Raw genomic sequence first — 18064 nt, 5'->3', positions numbered from 1 at the left:
TATTTCTGTTACAACTTCATAATGTGGATGTTAATATTGTCTTAGGCTCCAAAATGTTTGCTTTAGGAAAATGGTAAAATACAGGCCAAATCTGACACGCCTACAACCCCATAGCTTACCTCCTTTTTAAATCTCTTTGCTCAGGGTAGAACTTTGTAGGGAAGAAGTGTGGAGCAGTAAAATACTGACTTCTTTTTCTCTCAGTTAATCTTCTACCAGCTCGATATTTTTATTTTTTTCTTAAAATGTTCTCCTCCTTTTCTCACCAGTGGAAACCATAATTCTGTCAGTAGCTTTTGAATACTGTTCTTCTGGCTTTCATTGATCTCATTCCAGGCTTTCTTTTTGCCAGTGTTACACTAACTCTATTGAATAATTCCAGTAAGGAATGTAAAAGCACAGGGTTGTTAAACTGGTATCTTTTTGGTGCCTAAACTGTTGTCTTGCTTTTAATAACATTTTATTTTTGATAGCACTTTGCCTTTAAAATTGTATTTAGATAAACTATAGTTTCTAAAGTGAACACTTTCCTTGTATGATTATTTCTGTTGTAGTCTGTATTGAAAACAGCAGGTGGGTGGTGTTTCGGAGGTTTTTTGGGTCAAATTGCGAATGATTCTCACGTGACTGAATGGTGTGCACTGGGGTACTGCTCCCACACACCACCTGATCTTCTGTTTGTGTCTCCTGTGTTGCAGTCAGAGCCCAAGGAAACCCCCACATACCTTCCTGTTGGCATCACCCCCCACCACCCTCCTCCATCAAGAAGTACCCAACAAATGACAGGGACAAAACTGTATTTGGATTATTGCTCTGTTTTCTGGTGGTCAGCATGAGAAGAACCCTTGCAGCTGTCTTTGTAGGGGAAGGAGAGGGATCAGAGAGGATTAAAAATCACATCTATGTGTCAGCAGCTCTAGCAACTCACATCAGCATGAGGTGGTTTATTTCAACCCAAAGCAGAAGTCTGCTATAGTGTGATTTTTGCCTCTTTTGATAACATGGTGTAAATTTCCATAGCTGAACACTGCAGAGATTGGTCACACCTTGTAAAAACTGTATCATACAATTAAATCATGAGGCATTCCCTCCTGGGATCATAATATGGGACAAAAACCAATTATAACAATCTGGAAAAATTCTGGGGCTTTTTTTTATTCAGAGATAAGACATGGAAAGATCAAATTCTTTCCAGGCTGAACTAGTTCTTATTTAATGGTATCTCTTTTGGCTACATGGACCATTGGGCCAGGGACAGCTGAATCAATAGTCAGTCTAGCAAGAACTATCATATTTTTCTTCACCTTGGTACTCTCCAATGCAATTAAATAGCAAATGTGAAGGTGGGCAAACAGTATTGTGAATGGAGTACAATTTGTTGATGCTTTGTCTGTCACAGGTTGAGATATTCCAGTACAAACACTTGAAGGATTTTGTTGAGATTGTCGACAGTGGCTTTGTCAAGGTTTTCTTCTGTGTCCTCCATGGTATGCCATACTGCAGGAAAAGGGGATGGAATCAGATGCAGGACTGGAACCCCTATAAAAAGGAAAGTGAAATTTGGAGAAGAAATATTGGAGAAGTTCTGTTAAGCCAACTGATACTGCACCATTTAGCAATAGAGTCAGGTAACTACTCAGTAAGCTTGCTTTATAGGGTGTGTCACTGCAGCTTCCTTTTACCTTCTTTTTTTTGATGCTTGTGGCTGCATTCCATCATTAAAGAGTGTGTTGTGTAACATTGCCACCTTCCTTTCCTTTGAATACTTTTCCCTCTATTATTTTTTTTTCCTAAGTAATCTGTAGCTACTTGTTGGGGTTTTTTTTTTGAGATTCTTTGCATTGTATGTTTAGGAGCTAGAGAAGGACAGAGAAATCACTGCAGCTTCTTGAACTGAAAACTGATTACCATGTTTTTATGAAAGTGTTAAGATTAAACATTTTTGAAGCATTTTTTTTCTTCTCTACATAAATGGTAAAATATGGTGTCTTATTTTTACTCTGTAAAATACTGCCAGTGTTACCCTCAGATAGAGGAACTTCCACTTGAAAGGACTGTATCACTGTGTATATATGTGTGTGTGTATATATACACACATCAAGCCACCTATATGTATTGCAACTTTTAGATAAAAGAGGAATTAAATCAGTCTTCTGCTTTCTGATTGCTTTTGGGGAGGAGCATTGGTTTTTTTCTCAGCTGCTTTCCTGTTTTACTGCTTTTTGTTTCTCATTTTTCAGCTGCATACCACTAAGGAATCCATTTTTTTCATTAGGTGTTATGTGATTAGAAAAGGTTTTGAAGTGTAATCACTGTTTTCCCCTATCAGCTTCTCCTGTGTTGCATTTTTGTATCCCATGACTTAGGATGGTTGTATTGGATTTGTTGGACCTGGGCCCTACCTTGGTGTGAAAAATGAAAGATTTGTGGAGTTGAAAGGCCCTTGAGCAGGACGCAGTAAGCAGAGCTCAGTGAAGAGGGACCTTGCTTAGAAGTGGAGAGGTGCAGCTGCCCTTGTGTCCGCTTCCAGAGCTGTGCACATTCTGCATTACTCAGTAGTTAGCAGACCATAAGCAGTGGTAAAATTAGGGGCTGGATATGAAGATACCTCCCTCCTTTCCTAGGGAAACACCCTCTTCATTGAACTAGTGGTGCATTCCTTTCTGGTTCACCCTTCTCTAGCAATATGACTCCTGTGGTCCTTGCTGTACTGTAGAAAACTTCAATCAGAAGAGTTCACTAATCTACCCTTATTTGGCCCACCTTAGTTTTGAAGGTGCTCTGCTGAGTGGAGCAGGGTCACTTAATTTTGTAGGACACTACTACAGACAGATATTTCCATTCTCTCTGTACCATTGAAGCTCCAGCAAAATGATGATAGGTATGTTTTATTGCAGCTTTTGTTCAAGTATGCTTTTTAAAGCTGTAAAGTTGGATTTGGAAGCCTCAAGCTGGGGCAAATAAGCTTGAAAAACAGGAGCATATGCACTTGCTCATTCACTAAATAATGCATTTCTTACTGAAGATATACTTCAAAATATAAGAATCTCTGGTACCTCTCAATAAAAATGGAACGTGATCATCTTCAACCAAGCCTCGATGTAAAGTACTCCGGAAATACTGACTTTCAACAGGGTGGTTCTTCAGCAGATTCATGTTGTGTAGCTCTTGCTCTGTAATGCACAATGAAAGGGATTATTACAATTTTTGGACAATGAGGCATGTTAGCAGGTTTGAATTATTTTTCCTCTCACATGGAAGCTTTTTCCATCAAAGAAGAAAAAGGCAGTGGTGACTGGACAGTCACTGTTGTATTTGTTTAATACTTGGAAGACCTCAAGATTGGTGCTATTACCATCATTTTACGGAAGCTAGAGCTACAAGAGTAGTGAAGCAGTTGCCAAGAGTCACAGAGTGACAATTAGTAATAGAATCTCTTTTGTTGCTTCCAAATGTCTGAGAGTCTTCCTCAGTTGTTTTATTAATTAAATATCAAAATCTTCATACAGGTTTAAGATGAACCGAATTTCACATTTACATTTTCAAATATTATTACTGTAAACCAGAAAGTTAATCTAAAAATCTGATTTACAGGACTTAATACATTCAGAAACTACTAGGTTTTGAAATTCATTCAAAGCCCATATCCTTCTGCTTACCAATTGCCTGAAGCCTCTGAAACCATCGAATGGTGTTTGGAAAATAATTGGGGAAGACTGGGTTTGGTGCGCCAATTAAATCCAGTAGTACAAACAGGTCCTGCAGAAGAAAGGATCTTTAGTACAGAGCGCTTTCCTACAACACCAGCAGCAGCAATGAAACCTCTTGGTTTCCTGTGTAGGTCATGAGCAGCTCTTTGCTTGCTCTGGCCAAAGATCTGGCTTTTCTACCATGATGCCTGAGAAGAATTCACTAGCAGAACCTGATTCCAATCTGATACATTTTGCTGTCTTTCCAAGGAGGGAAAAGACAGGCTATTTCCCTGTTCTTCAAGCTGAAGCAGGCTGCATAGCTTAGTTTGCCATTCGTGTGTTATATCTCTTTAAGAGAAAAACTACGGTAGGTGGGGAGAAAGAAGAGGAAATGGCTTCTTCCCCTGAGAACAACGAAGTCTGTCAAGGGAAAGACATTTTATGAGTCACAAGAAGCAGTGACAGAACAGAAGTGCCTCAGCAGTAAACAGGGAAAGTAGAAGGGAACAGACAACCAGAATGTTAGCAGGAATCAAAGGAAAACGGACATTGCTGTAGCTTAGTACTGAGCTAGGCGAAATCTGTTCATAGGCCAATACTGTTTGTGCTCTTTCCTTGTCACATTGAATTATCTTTTCTTGAAGAAGGTGGGTATCCTAGTTTATATTCTAGTAAATTTGTGTAATTTGATTTTTCTATGACTCCTCCTCATACTTGCATGCAGCAGGTGTAATCACCTGAAAAGCTCTTGCAAATTCTCTGTTGTATTTCATAATGTTTCCAGAAGCCTCCCTCTTCCTTTAACTTGAGTGGGGTCATGGTTTCTTGGGAATTTGGCCAGTTACCTACTAAGTAAATATTTTAAAAAATGCCATTTACTATTGTTCATTAAGGAGGTGAAAGCCACTTACTATGCCCTGCAGCTGGTTTGTGGTTGTTGAACCAGGTGGGTGTGGAGTAGATACCATTTTCTGAGCCAAGTGTTGAGATCCATAGAGGGAATCGGAAGGGGACCACCGGACAAAGGCCTCTTCACCATCAAAAAAAATGAGCTGAAGTGAAAGGTCTGGTCTTGATGCTGAGCTGGTCTGTTGGAGAAAGTTAAAAGTAAAGTAACTGATTCTGGCCAGAACATTAAATAAAGGGCAAATACTCTAGTCATATAAGTAACATGAATAGGGGTGTATTTTCAAGGTTCCCTATGCAAACCTTCCTTTGGCTGTTATTACAGTGTAATAGTGGTAGTGATCAGTCAAGGTAATTGTTATTTATCTAACACAATGACACATTCTCCAGTCTTGTATCATTTTGGTTCTGGATAAAAGTTTCATTTCTGACTTTGGAAGACATGAGCTGAGTGTTGAGACAGGTCTGCAAAACAGGTAGCAGCAACATTATCTCAAATAATGAGGAGACATGTCAGTAACAACACCTGATGGGAGTGCTAATATTATTATTTGATTGCACCACAAGGATTAATATAATTGCTGCAGCTGTGCATCAGTGGAGGTGAATTACATGTTTGTCAAGTTGATGGTTCTTTGAGACCTTTCTTTTCATTCAGGGGAACTTGCAATCACTGAGGCAACTTTACCCTAAACCAAAGCAAAGAGAGTGGGTAGATATGTCTTTCCATTTCAACAACCAAAAATGTAACAGCACTAAAACCTGAGAGTATATCACAAGAAAGACATCTGTATGAAATTTCTTCCCAGTGTAGAAGGAGTCTGCTATCTGAAGCCTTGTTTGAACTGTCAGCATTTCCTAATAATCTACAGCATGGCGCATCCCAGTCTGGTTCCACTAAATGAACAGTTTTGGGAACTGTGGTCTTGACAGTTGCTATAAATATTTCAACCCTTCTATGAATTAACACTACTTCAAGTAAAATTGCACGATGTGGTTAAAAAGGTGGGGTTGCTGGCAGCAGTCATGTCCTGTATGGGCTACAACTCCCAAGCAGCTGGAGCTGATCCAACATAAACAGTAGTGAAAAGCTTCTATAAAATGTCGCTCACGCAGGCAAGATGGTATTGATTGTGCTCACAGTGGGGTATCGATTTCTCTAATGGCAGTGGTTTGCTACCCTTTGTCCTTTGCACATGACAGAGCTCTGGGGGCAGCAGTCAATTTGCATTACATTCTGGAGGAACTGTATCAATGCCATTTGAGTTTTAGAAAGTAGTATTTGTGTTATTATTGCTATTACTGCTTAACACATTTTAATAATGTAGAGAGATGTCTTTGCCCATTAATTTTAGACTTACTCTATATAATTGGACAAACATCAAGATAAAAATCACAGCTTCAAGTCAAAGTATAAATGGATTTGGCTGAAAACATAACAAACTCTGTTGTGCTACCATAAGAAAAGCAAAAATATCATAGCTAATATATTAAGCAGATGGATCCCAAAGTATATTTTGTTAACAGACTGTACAAATGGTGGCCTGCGCAAAGTAATTAATTGCCTTTTTGTCAAGTGCTGTCATCTTAAATGATAAAACAATTTTCATTCTAAAATGATGTATTAGTAGTAAAAAATGCCAGTCTTTAAAGTCAGTGTGCAGGTTGTTTCATAAATAATTACCAGGAAAACTGATCATAAATTAAGCTTCTGAGTGAAAGCATATATATTACAGGAGTATTTTGTTCTGTGATTAGAAATATTGGCATATTCTTAATCTTCTCATTCTTAAACATTCACATGTCAGAAGGCACCAAATCAGTTTCTGGAAACTACTGTTGACAAGTAATCTTAATACCTGAGCTGAGTATACTCCTAACACTTTACAATGTGTCTCTCACCTTTGAGAGACCTTTTCCTGTGAAAGCTCTTTAAGTGTATGAGAATTATTTTTCTGTAAAATAGTGAATACTGAACCAGTAGATGGCACTCGTGAATCCGTAATCCTACAAATTCGTAATCCTACAAGCTTTGAGAGTTTGTAGGCTCAACAGATTTTTGTGCCTAGCAATTGCAGCCCTTTGAAGCAGATTTTTGTGGCATAGGAAACACAGACTGATAACATTATACTTCTTTCATAAATAAACTATTCAAATTGGTAAAAAAAGATAAGAAACAAAACTTGAAATCCTTATGGGATGGGAGGGCCTGAGTGTGACTCTTCTGCACAACAATTAGTTCATGTGTGTCCCAAAGCAGAATACAACTGAGGGATTTCTGCAGGATTCAGAATGCAACAAAAATTTTTCAATGACACTAGATGTTACTGGATATGATAGGAACTTCTGAGTAGGGTTCTGTGCCTTTTAGATAGAAAGTAGCATTTTATCTTTCCAGATCTATGAAACAGCTATTATTCGTGTATCATTTATTTTTGTATAGTCTATGTTTATATAGATAACTTTTAGATATCCCCCCTTTTTATAAGAAATTTTACTGTGATAATGTACTTTATAGAGTAGTAGATACTGATCTCTGTTTGTTTTTGGAGTCAGTGGGAGATTTACTACAGGCACAGCAGTCAGAGAACCCAGCATGCAGACTATGGAAAAGAATGTGGAAATGCCCTGAGGCCTGTTGCTGTTGGAAAAGCAAATTAAAATGAAACAAAAAAACTACCTTGATTAACTGAAGCTTGTTATCCAGGGAACGTGCCAGCTCCAATATCATAGCACAAGGCACGGCTGAATCAGTTGCTCCTACAAACACTCTATCCTGCCACTGTTGTCCAAAGAATTTTGAGTCGTAGTGGCAAGCAAGTACGAGATGGCGTTTTGCAGAGGGGTCCAGAGTGCTGATAATATTTGAAAAGGTTTTATATCCATATGGTGTGTATCTCTGAAATGTATCTTCTTCAATTTCCCAACCAGCCTTTAATGTTTGAAGACGGTGCTTGATATGCTGCAATTATAAAAAACAATCAGAGTAATATTTCTTGCTGCAGAAGATGTTGCAGACGAATTGTAATTAGCTAATTAATAGTGGCTCTTATTTCTGTAAGTTCATTGTATTTTAAAGGATAAACTTCATAGCAAAAAATGTAATTTCACCGTATAACTTTGCTACCTGAGCCATTGACTGACTCATTTGCTTTTTATTTCTCCCTTTTGACCCTTGTCTTTGGAGTGTGAAGGTGTTTCGAATGATTGCCAATTATTATGACACATTAAGATCTTGATCTCTGAAGTTTTCAGGCCAATGTCTTTTTGAGGTGTAACTAGAGCAGATTTAATGTTAACATCTTCAAATCTTAACTCAGATGTGGCCTTAAATGTAAAGTCAGAATTGGCTGCAGAGACCTTGTTGTGGCTGTTTAGACAATTACCACACAGAGATGCCACAGCAGTATAAGGAAAAAAAAAAAAAAAAGTGGTTTGATTTGGTTGGTTGGTGTGAGGTGGTTGGGCTTTTTAGCTTCTGTGAGAAATCTGCTTTTCAAGTGACATAAATTGTTTACAAGGCCATAAGAGATAGGTAGATTCCTTTAAATTAAAGAAAGAATTAAGCATTTCAGAACAGTGTTTTTAAAAAGAAATTCTGTAAGTGTAGCTCACTTAAAGATAAGAATTAAGACTATCTATAAAAGAAATCATTCAAGTTATCTTCCTACCTAAAGACAACACCTCTAACAGTCCCAGGTATACTTCGACCAGAGTTCTGGCTAACTCATACTAGAGGGACATCTCTGTTTCTCTGTTGAGCAACTTATTTTTATGGGTCCCTCGAGTGCTTCTTCAGGGCAGATTCCTCTCTCTTTAAGTAAACATTAGGAAAAGCCTCTGAGGGGAAAATAGACTTTGACAACTTGTTCTGCTCTTAGTGAAGTCAGTAAGAATATTGCCATAGATTTAGTGCTAGAACAAACTTCCATTTTGTTTGTGGACACCCTCTGGAAGCTTTTACAACACTGTATGGACTATCAGCTATCAGTAGGCAGAAAAAGGATGTCTGTCAAGGATTAAGGGGACTGTATAAACCTGGATGGAGTTCCCAGTAGCCTTTTCCTTTAAAGGAGTCTGATGCTTTTCGTGTCTCAACAAAGAAGTGTCATCCATTTCAAACTCTGTTATTGTGTTTTGACAATAGGGTACTCTTCTGTTTTTCCTTTGGTGGGGGGTCTAATTTAATACATGCTGTTACCTTGTAACAGAATGATCCTATTTTGAACATGATCTGTGGTCTTCTAGCCTAGGATCAGCTGGTTTTTTGTTTTTCTTCCTTTTCCCCTTTTCATTTGGCTGCCTTCCAGGGTATCACTAGAGAAACCACAAGACTAAATCTATAGAGACATGTGCACGCACACACACACACAAAGTGTAAAAAGGCTGCATTTTCCCAGTCTACAAATTGCAGAGTGGCAAATAAATTTATTGTAGTTAGAGCTGTCTTAGAGCTGCTGAGTCACTGCCTGAAGGGTAGACGAAGGCTAGTGAGATGATGTGAATGTCTTCTAGTGAACTCAGCTGTACCATTGTCTGTCTCCCGCTCGGCTAATGTAATCCAGAACCAGCGTGGACACTGTCCTGAAGATGCCCACACTGTGAATGCAGAGCAGAGGTGCTGAGAGGGCAGCAACCCAGTTGTGTGGTAACTTCTTGTGGCTCAAAGACAATGTGTGCTGGAGCCTTTACTGCCTTGGAGCCAGCTGCAGTCTGGGTTTGTTAGTCCAGCACTAGGACACTGCTGTGCTTGGGCCAGCAGAGCTGACGTGGTTCGTGGACCAGGGCTGCACTTCGTCATGCTGACCATTTCATCTGCCTGCCCCTTTGGCCCCTGTGATCCCCTTTTGTGTTGATACACCCATCTGAAGCAACACTCCAGGGCACTGTAACAGCACAGGACAGAGCCTCTCCAGAAAATGTGGCAGGGGTATCATTTATTTCATCCCATGCATGGTCTCGGGTTTGAACCAGTGACCAAAAACCTGCTCATGTGAGGGAAAGGAGAACCACTGTGTTGTACTTTGGGTACCAAACTTGGGGCAAGCTTTTTAATTTAAAACACTTTAAAGAAAAGAAAGATTTTTAAAGAAAAGATTTCTTTTTAATCATGCTATGCAGCCCTGGAAAATAATGTCAGCTAATGTGCAATCTGTGTCATGTAGGCACTATGCAGTCTAGACCTGAACAATGATAGACTTCATCCTACTGAATGAAAGGAATGTGACTGTCTCTTCAGTGGGGGTCACCAAAGGCATTACCAGAATATAAATAATAATGATAATAATATATAATAAAGATGTTCTTAGAGGTTTTGAGGAAGTGCAGTCTTACCTGTTGCACAATGTAATTTCCTGGTGATCCCGGGTATCTTTCTATCAGGATAGGGCGCAAATCATTCTCCCACATTTCAGAAACGTCTGTGTTGGCCACAACTTTTTGAATGGCATCAGAACCTAAAATTCTTGGTTGGTGAGAATACTATAGAAGGTAGAGAGAAGAAAGACCACTATAACTATTACTAGACCTTTTTGACCACAGTTTTCTTCAGAATGACAATAAAAGTGGTATATTGTGCTACTTTGATTTACTCCCAACAAAAAGTAATTTAAAAAACCCTTTTCACTCAGAAATGATTGGCTTCTCTATCTTTCATTTCCATGCAAAATATGCTAGTGTTAAAAGCATGGGAGAAAGTTTTACCTACCAGCTAGCTGTAAAACCTCAACCTATGAATGGGTTCTCTGTTTCCTAATATCTTAATTCTACATCTCATGTCTACAACCACGCCACCTTCAACTGAGGTTTCTATTGAGACAAACACCAGAAGCTTTGTTTCTAGTAGTAATAATACTTAGCTTTATGCTGTGTCTGTATTTTAAGATGCAGTACTGCAAAGAAATGCCTAAGGTAACTCACTCCCAGAGGGAGCAAACCGTGTCATTGTGGCCTCTGCCCTCAGTGGCAGAGTGTGACTGCACTGAGTGCTGTGGCTCATTTGGGGCTAGCTGGGGCATTCGTCAGCTGGGTGACACGTGGGTTAACCTCAGAACCGACAGCTTGTCTCCTGTGACAACCACTAGTACCTGAGCTACCTCCCGAGTGACTTCCTTTCTGTTGCCCAAACGCAGGCCTTTGGGGCTGACACAGAATGCTTGAGACATCCTTATGTAGCTGGCAAATGCACATCTTTGATGTGCAAGAGTCCTGCAGTGCTCTGGAGTGGTAGCTGAATGCCAGGTGGGATTCCAAGGACATCTCAAATGCCCCTTTATACACCAGGTTTGAACCTATCCAATCTCTAGCAATGGCCTTCTCAGAAACTTCCTGACCCACTACTGTTTTTATAGATTCCTATTTAAGGCACTATCATATCCATTCCTCATTTATATCACAGGGTCTTCCCTCTACTCCTGTCTTTCTCCTAACGAAGAATACTGCTCTGTTAGTTGTTCTTTGATTGGAACTGCCTTACATGACTGATCAGACTTGCTGTCTTTCAGTGTACCTTGTCTGTGTCATCCTTTCTGAGATGAGCAAAAGGAGAGAAACTGAAACATGAGCACACCGTAGTTTATCCTGTAGGACAACGGTATTTTTTATTATTTTTCTTTCTTCAAACTGTTTAACTGTTTAACTTGCTTTTGGGCTGCTCCTGCACCAAACTGACATTTTCATAAATATCTGTAGACTAACCCTATCATTGTATGTGTTTACAAAACGTAATTCATTCTCCTTTTCTAGTCCTGTGTGTCATTTCACATGTCTTTGAAATAACACCTAAAACCCATTACTTGGCCAGAATGTGAACTAACCTCGAGAGTCAGGTGTCTTATTACCTGTTATCTTATTACCCTACTTGATGAATATTGTTTAAAAAATGGGGGTTGCCTCACTTTTTGACTTCTTTTCTACTTTGTTTGTGTTTGTACAAGCAACTACGAGCACAAGCATTTTCTAGATGTCACTGTAAACATTTACTTCTACCCTTCTCTTGTTTCCTAGCTGTTTATCTCCATGTGAACCTTTCCTCTAAATTCTCCTTAAGTTTACTAGTGAAATTAAGCAGAGGGGTGACACAAAGACACTGAATCTTATTGTGCCAATTTTAATACAGTGTTTAAAACTGAATTTTAAGACTGTAAGGGCACCAAAATTTAGGATGGGCAGTTTACATTTTTAATGCTAGCAAATTTAGATATAAATTAAAGACAAATTGCATTTCATCTGATATAAAAATGAACTTTTGAAAGTTTGGAAACTGTACTCTGTAAGTTGCAAAACAGTCTGTTAAAATACTAGAAGATTAATATGGTGGAACTTAGACCAGTGTAGAAGAGACACAGACAAGAGAAAATGTTGTCAGGGAGCTGTTTGGTTTAGGGGGAGCAGGCTGTAAGGGGAGAGAGGAAAGCTAAAGCCATGTACTTCAGAAGAGTGTAGGAGGACAATTTAATTAAGGAAGTTCAGAAAATATGTCTGCAGTTGAACAAGTGAAGAACATGCCTGGTAATTGGGGTCATCAAATCACTTTGCAAAAAACATTATTAAAGTAAAAATGAATGAAAATACTTCAAAGGAGAGGAATCAATTTCCACTTCTATTAACAGAGATATCTTCAAATTTGGGAAGTGAGAGGAATTACAAAAGTGGTTATGAAATAAAAGAGAAGCAAAATAAGTTTTGTAAGTGACTCACACTTGACAGTGTTGGTCAATCCCTATTTTGCCGCAACAGGGAGGCACGACAATGCATTCATGACAGGGTTGTCACTAAGCCTGTTGTACTAAGCTGTATAAAACTCAAGACTCCAAGTTCTACAAGTAGCCCAGGCTTACCTGTAGGACTTTGAATTTCTGGCTCACAAATCCCTCCAGGGAGAAAGAACAAAAGTTGTTGAAGGACAAGAATTTGATGAGAAAGAGGAAGTTGTTCTTGCTTAGTGTGTGCACAGGCGGAGGCGCTCAGATGCGATGGTTCTGTGGTTGGATGGCACTACTGACAGCACTGGCCAGGAGATTGACTGGTCAGAATGGAACAAACTAAGGAGTGAAGTGCTGAGGCTCAAGGGGGCCAAAAGAAGGAGCACTGGGGCTATATGGTTGTTCACTGACCAGTGTGACTAAAGATTTAGCCCCACATGTTCTTACGCATATACTGTATATGTACACATACATGTATTGTGTGTGATACAGATGTATCATGTTACAGATGTATAGTCTATACATGAGCTGTATATATATTATATACTGATCTCTACACACATATATATGTATGTATTGTAAGATACAATTAATAGAACTGACTGACAGAGCATCTCATTAAAAAACAGACAAGCCAACATTTCCTTGAATGGGGGGTGAATAAAATGAAGGGGAAAGGGAATGACTAAGGGGAAGCATGTGGAAAGGTGTGAGAGAAGCTTCATTTTACCAGTTTGTCCTGGACTCTGATCTATTGGTGAAGAGAATGGGGCACTGGATTAGTGAAATTCAGTTGCTTCTTGCTGAACTTTGAGTTCAGCTCTTCTACAAACACTTGGTAAGGGCCCTAGAAGTATATTTTCTGTTTGGAAATTCCTGAAATGTTTAGTTGAATGTGATTTGCAGTTTTATGCTCTCCTATGTTTCAAATGGTTTAGTTCTTTATGAAGAAAACGATGTTAATGTTTCATAATGAACCACTAAGAGCTGCTACATAGAGAAATCTGTGGTTTAGGGCTTACCGCTCCTGAATTAAATCTTTTCTTGAGGATCCTCTTTTCAGTAGTTCACGCACCACTTTAAATTATACACAATATAGTATGGGTCTACAACATATTAGAGCATTATATCCTTTCAAAACAGTTCTGTATCGGCTATCAGCACCGTGCCTACTTATTTTTCCTAGATACATGTGCATGCTGCTGGAAGAGCTATTTGTCTTCTCAAACTGAGTCACTGTCCTCTGACTCACCATAATCACAATGGAAGTTGGAGTACAGTCGAATGTTATAAGGAATATAATTTCAGATTTTGATCCGTTTTGTCCTGTTTGGATTTCCCCTTAAATTCACTAACTGCCCCTGACAAAGTTTATCCTCTTGCTGCCCGGTTCCAGGCGGTGCGAGACGACAAACATGTGAAGATTTGTTCTCTGCAGCCACCAAGCTCGGGCTAAGAGGGAAGCCATGCCACCCACCCTCACCTGCGGGACCGCGCCAAAGGTGATCCCAGCCGGAATTCGCGTTGGCGGCCAGGGCAGGAGGGATGAGGCTGTCCCCCCGCCCAGCCGCTGCCCCCTGCCCGCCGGGAAGGCGCTGCCCCGCGCACCAAGGGAGAGGCAAGAAGCGCCTGGGGAAGGCAATCGCGACCCACCTTCTCCAGGGTCCACTGTGCTCCGGCGTCCCTCCCGAGCGCCGGGGGCAGGCAGGCGGCGAAGCACAGCGCCCCGAGCATTCGGGCAGCGACCCCCGCCATCCCCTCCCTCCGCCTCGCCGAGTGCCGGGGATGCAAGGAGAGAGCCGGGGCTGTGCCGGCGGAGGAGGGACGGACGGAGGCACGGAGGGAGGCACGGAGAGAGAGAGGGAGGGAGGAGGCTGCCGCAGGAGCGGCGCTGGCTGCTGGAGCCGCAGCGCTGCCAGTCTCTGTGGCAGCCGCGTTCCCCCCGAGCTGAGCTCGTCCCCGGCAGCACGTCAGCAGTGCCAAGGGCTGCCTGCCGCCCCCCGGCCCCCTCCCCTCTCCCTCCTCCCCCGGCCGCCGGGCCGCGACGGCGGCGCAGGCACTCGTGATTCCCGCCGTGGGAAAAGCCGGAGCTGCGGCTTTCCCCTGAAAGCTGGTTTTGTGTTCCGAGGGGCAGCTCCGGGATGGGCTGCGGCTCGGGGCCCCGCGTGATCCGTCCGCGTTCGGACACCGGTGGGAGCTCCGGGCGCTGGGATCAGGGAGGGCTCTGCGGCGGGGCCCGGGCTCCCTGCTGGGAAGCGGCCGGGAGCAGCGCTCGTGGCTGATGGAAGCTCGGAACGGGTATTCCTGAAGGATGTGACGGCAAAGACCTACAGAATTGCAAAGTGGCTTAGTTTATTATTTTATACATTCTTCTTATGATCCTTTTTAGGCCTAAAACAACAATACTTTCTAAAATGAAAATCCACTCTCCAGGCGTTTTAAATTCTGTAATTATACTATCAACTAACAATGAAGCTGAGGTGGTGAGACGGTGTTTTGCAGTACACCAATTTAAATTATTAAACCAAAGAGACAAGTTTCTGAGCTCCTGATCTATTCTTTAGGTCATTTGACATCAGCGTTCTTGCTCTAGGATGTTGTAGAAAACATCTCACTATTCTGCATCACACATACTTCATCTAAAGTCTCCGATTTTTATATATTTCTTAAAGTTCAGGCTTAATGCCAAATTAAAAGAAAAAAAAAGAAGAAAGGAAGAAGGGAAGCAGCAGTAGTAATCATTTTGCAGCTTATCAGCCTTGTACTGGAAAGCCACATCCTAGTAACTATAGCTTTGCAAGTATTCAAAGTGTCCGCAAGGGTGATGTGAGAGAAACAGAGCAATTTGTGATTTGCAGATTGTTGACCCAGATTTCACAGATTTCCTAGAAAAGCTGGTGGATCTGCCATCCAGCACAGAGATGGCATCTCTGGTGGTGATAGCTTTACTACAGATGCAGTGTCCTTCTAGCTGATACTGAGACATATGCGGCTGTATCCATTTTTTTTTCATATATGAGAAAACAAAGAGTTAATTTAAATTGGTGCCTCTTTTTTTTCAGTCATGAAAGTCCACACACTGCTTTGCTAGGAAATTGTTCCAAACTCACAGCCAAGTCATTGGTTCATAGGGAGAAATGGGCAATCTTTTGATTACCAAGAAAAATCACTGTGGTTGACAGATTTTAGACAAAAGCCCTAGCATGTCAGAGATCAAGTAATGGGAAATTAGTCTAAATCCAGCTACTAAGATGATGGTGATCCCAGCAGAACTACACAACGGAACAAAAATCTGTTGCCCCTCCATGAGATTTCCTGTGGTTGACTATACAATCCAGATGCTGGACAGATTTTCTGGGTGATGTGTCAGGGTTCTCACACAATTTAGCAGAAAAGAAAATAAATACAATAGCTACAGGAGAAATCTGACAAGGATATAAACTTGAGTCAGGACTAGCTAACACTGCTTTTCCCTAAGGGATTGTAGTTGCTCTGATGGTTACAATTATTTGATAGATTACAAATTTGGCAAGTGTAAAGTCAGATTTAATATCACCTACATGGGAAACACACATAAAAATGTAAGTGCTGGACCAGATGTGTAGAGAGGTTAAATAGGATTTTTTAAGGGCATTACTTTCAAAATTTGGAGTGGAGATGTCCCCTCCCGTAACCACCCCAGGAAGTTCTATGTCTATAAAGAAGACTGAGAGAAGAAAAAAAGAATCCATGTAACAGAAATCAGAACACTTCACAGCTGAAAACAGAAGTATGTAACTATTTTAAATATGCACACTTTAAAAAAAAAATAGTCAAAGGTGATGGACATTTTATTTATCCAGGAATTTATAAAGGAAAAATGTGTTGTTTAGTCCTGCTTCATACCACCTAATAGAAAATGTGTCAACAAATTGCTTAGTGGTCAGCTGTACTATTATATACATCTTAAATATTTGGATTATTACTCTGAAAAATCAAATAGATGTAACCAGATGTCATCTAGAGGGGGGGAAAAAAAGGGTAGTTTATTTAGTAAGGGTAGTTTAGTTAGGGAGAAAAGCCTAGGCAATCTGTGACAGTATGATCTGTACATGATCCCTTCCTGTGCCCAGGAAGTGACAGTTGGTGTGACAGTGCCATCTACTGAAGTCCCGATGGACAGTCGATGGAGGCACCGCTGTCAAAACCTTTTCCTTCTGCTGGCCCTCCAACATGTCAGCATTTCAGCCAAACCATCCCTGGGAAGCTGAGGCCGTGTGCTCCGTCATTGCCTTGGCTGTGAACTGGAGAAATGCGCTGCCCAGTGCTGCGGGTTTAATGCTCGCCAGTTTTCTCCAGAAGGGGAACTGCTGCACCTTCCAGCGTTCTAAAGACAGTTTTAATGCTCGGCTCTTCTGACTGGCAGGCCCGCGGCAGGGAGAGCAGAGGAAGTGTGGTTTGATGCGGTTTGAATCCACATAATAAAAAGTCATTTCCAATGCAGAAGGTTGGATGGGGCTCAGAGCAACCCAGACTAGTGGAGGGTGTCCCTGCCCACAGCAGGGGTTGGGAACTTGATGGTCTCTAAGGTCCCTTCCAATCCAAGCCACTCTAAGATTCTATAATTTGAGCCTGAGCTATGGCTGATTTGCCAACAGCAGGAAGGCAGCAGATGCAGTCTGAGATTCCCAGAGTTCAGCAGCCTGGGCTGCTGCAGACTCAGAAATCCATAAGCAGCTCTCAGAGCCCAGAGGGAAAGGGTGGTGGGGCTGATGGTCACAGAGAAGCACAGGGGCCTGCAGGTGCCCAGTGCTCACGTGCATCTTGTGGGCTTGAGCTGCTGCTGTTCATCTCGGTTAACTCATCCACTGCTCGTCTCCGGGGGGCTTGGAACAGCCCTTATCAGCCTGTGGAAGCACCCCACTTGGTGATTCAAGTTGAAGAGACTCTGTTTCCATGTGCTGATGCTTTCACAGACAAAGCTTTAATAAGTGCAAAAGTGTGAAATTTCTTAGGTTTACCTTAAACACTTACTTAGGAAAATAACTTTATTTTGGAGCCAATACAGTAGAATTATATATACTATATGAATGAGGCTACCCATCTAGCAGATGCAAGGATCTGTGAGATCATTCCTTAAACTAGTGGGGGGGTAAGTGAATTCCAAAACTCAATTACCTATCATTTATAATAAAAAGATATATTTTGTTTAATAAAAAAAAGTTACAAATATGTGTTTATACCAAGGTAAATTTTCATTCCATGTTTTTTAAGTTTATACTAAACTTTTCATTGGTTTGTTGGAGGTAGATTTTGGGACAAAGTTCAGCTAAGGGCTCAAACCAAGATGATGAGGTAATTCAGAGACATACCCACATTTCAGGATTTTATCCAAACCAAACCTGAAATCCTACCTTTTTTTCAGTTCCCTTATGGGAGAGGTTGAGTTGAGAGAGTGAGAGAGAAAAGGGACAGTGAACTGAAAAAAGAAAAAAAAAAAGCAAAAGCATTTGTATATTTTGTCCATAGAGATATTGCTTCCTCTTTTTGCAGACATTTGTTGCAGATCCTGCAGATCCTAAAAGAGGGCCTTTGCTATGCAACATCAGTGTCAAAGCAGTGAAAAATAATTATGGCAGCATGTGCTTATGGAATTTCTCAGGCAAATGCACCAGTAAAGTCTCCCACGATATTGCCTTGAATATGAAAATATTCAAAACATTAGATTGGCGAACAGAAATGAAAATATTATGTATCCATTTTCAGATATGAAATATCCGAATG

The 18064-nt window shown here is 40.9% G+C and overlaps 1 protein-coding gene and 1 long non-coding RNA gene across 3 annotated transcripts; one reads left to right on the top strand and one right to left on the bottom strand.

The window, feature by feature from the left end:
- Positions 1-797: 797 nt before the first annotated feature.
- QPCT (glutaminyl-peptide cyclotransferase) lies at positions 798-14075 on the bottom strand. Its single transcript, XM_032102606.1, has 7 exons — positions 13955-14075; positions 9933-10079; positions 7279-7560; positions 4604-4780; positions 3660-3759; positions 3057-3173; positions 798-1539 (listed from the first exon to the last, which is right to left on the bottom strand). Exons 1-7 carry the CDS (start codon positions 14054-14056, stop codon positions 1394-1396), a joined length of 1071 nt encoding a protein of 356 aa, XP_031958497.1. The 5' UTR covers positions 14057-14075; the 3' UTR covers positions 798-1393.
- Positions 3750-17512, top strand: LOC116441075. Of its 2 annotated transcripts, XR_004238873.1 has the most exons (3): positions 3750-4339; positions 11102-11190; positions 13698-17512. It is a non-coding gene; the product is annotated as an uncharacterized LOC116441075 (long non-coding RNA). The 2 variants fall into 2 exon arrangements; XR_004238872.1 differs by lacking the exon at positions 3750-4339 and having other exon boundaries at positions 10075-11190.
- Positions 17513-18064: the final 552 nt, after the last annotated feature.

Source organism: Corvus moneduloides, chromosome 3 (genome assembly GCF_009650955.1).
Source record: "Corvus moneduloides isolate bCorMon1 chromosome 3, bCorMon1.pri, whole genome shotgun sequence".
Lineage (NCBI taxonomy): Eukaryota > Metazoa > Chordata > Aves > Passeriformes > Corvidae > Corvus > Corvus moneduloides.
The sequence above is the reverse complement of the archived record's forward strand: the minus strand, read 5'-3'. Positions and strand labels throughout refer to the sequence as shown.

What these genes read in the sequence shown, in the direction of transcription:
- QPCT (XM_032102606.1), bottom strand. Translation starts at nt 14,056, where the DNA reads ATGGCGGGGGTCGCTGCCCGAATGCTCGGGGCGCTGTGCTTCGCCGCC. An exon ending in ACAAGCTTCAGTTAATCAAG is followed by an intron (nt 4,781 to 7,278) that starts GTAGTTTTTTTG and finishes TTTCTCCAACAG; the next exon opens with ACCAGCTCAGCATCAAGACC. An exon ending in CAAACCAGCTGCAGGGCATA is followed by an intron (nt 3,760 to 4,603) that starts GTAAGTGGCTTT and finishes TTTCTTCTGCAG; the next exon opens with GACCTGTTTGTACTACTGGA.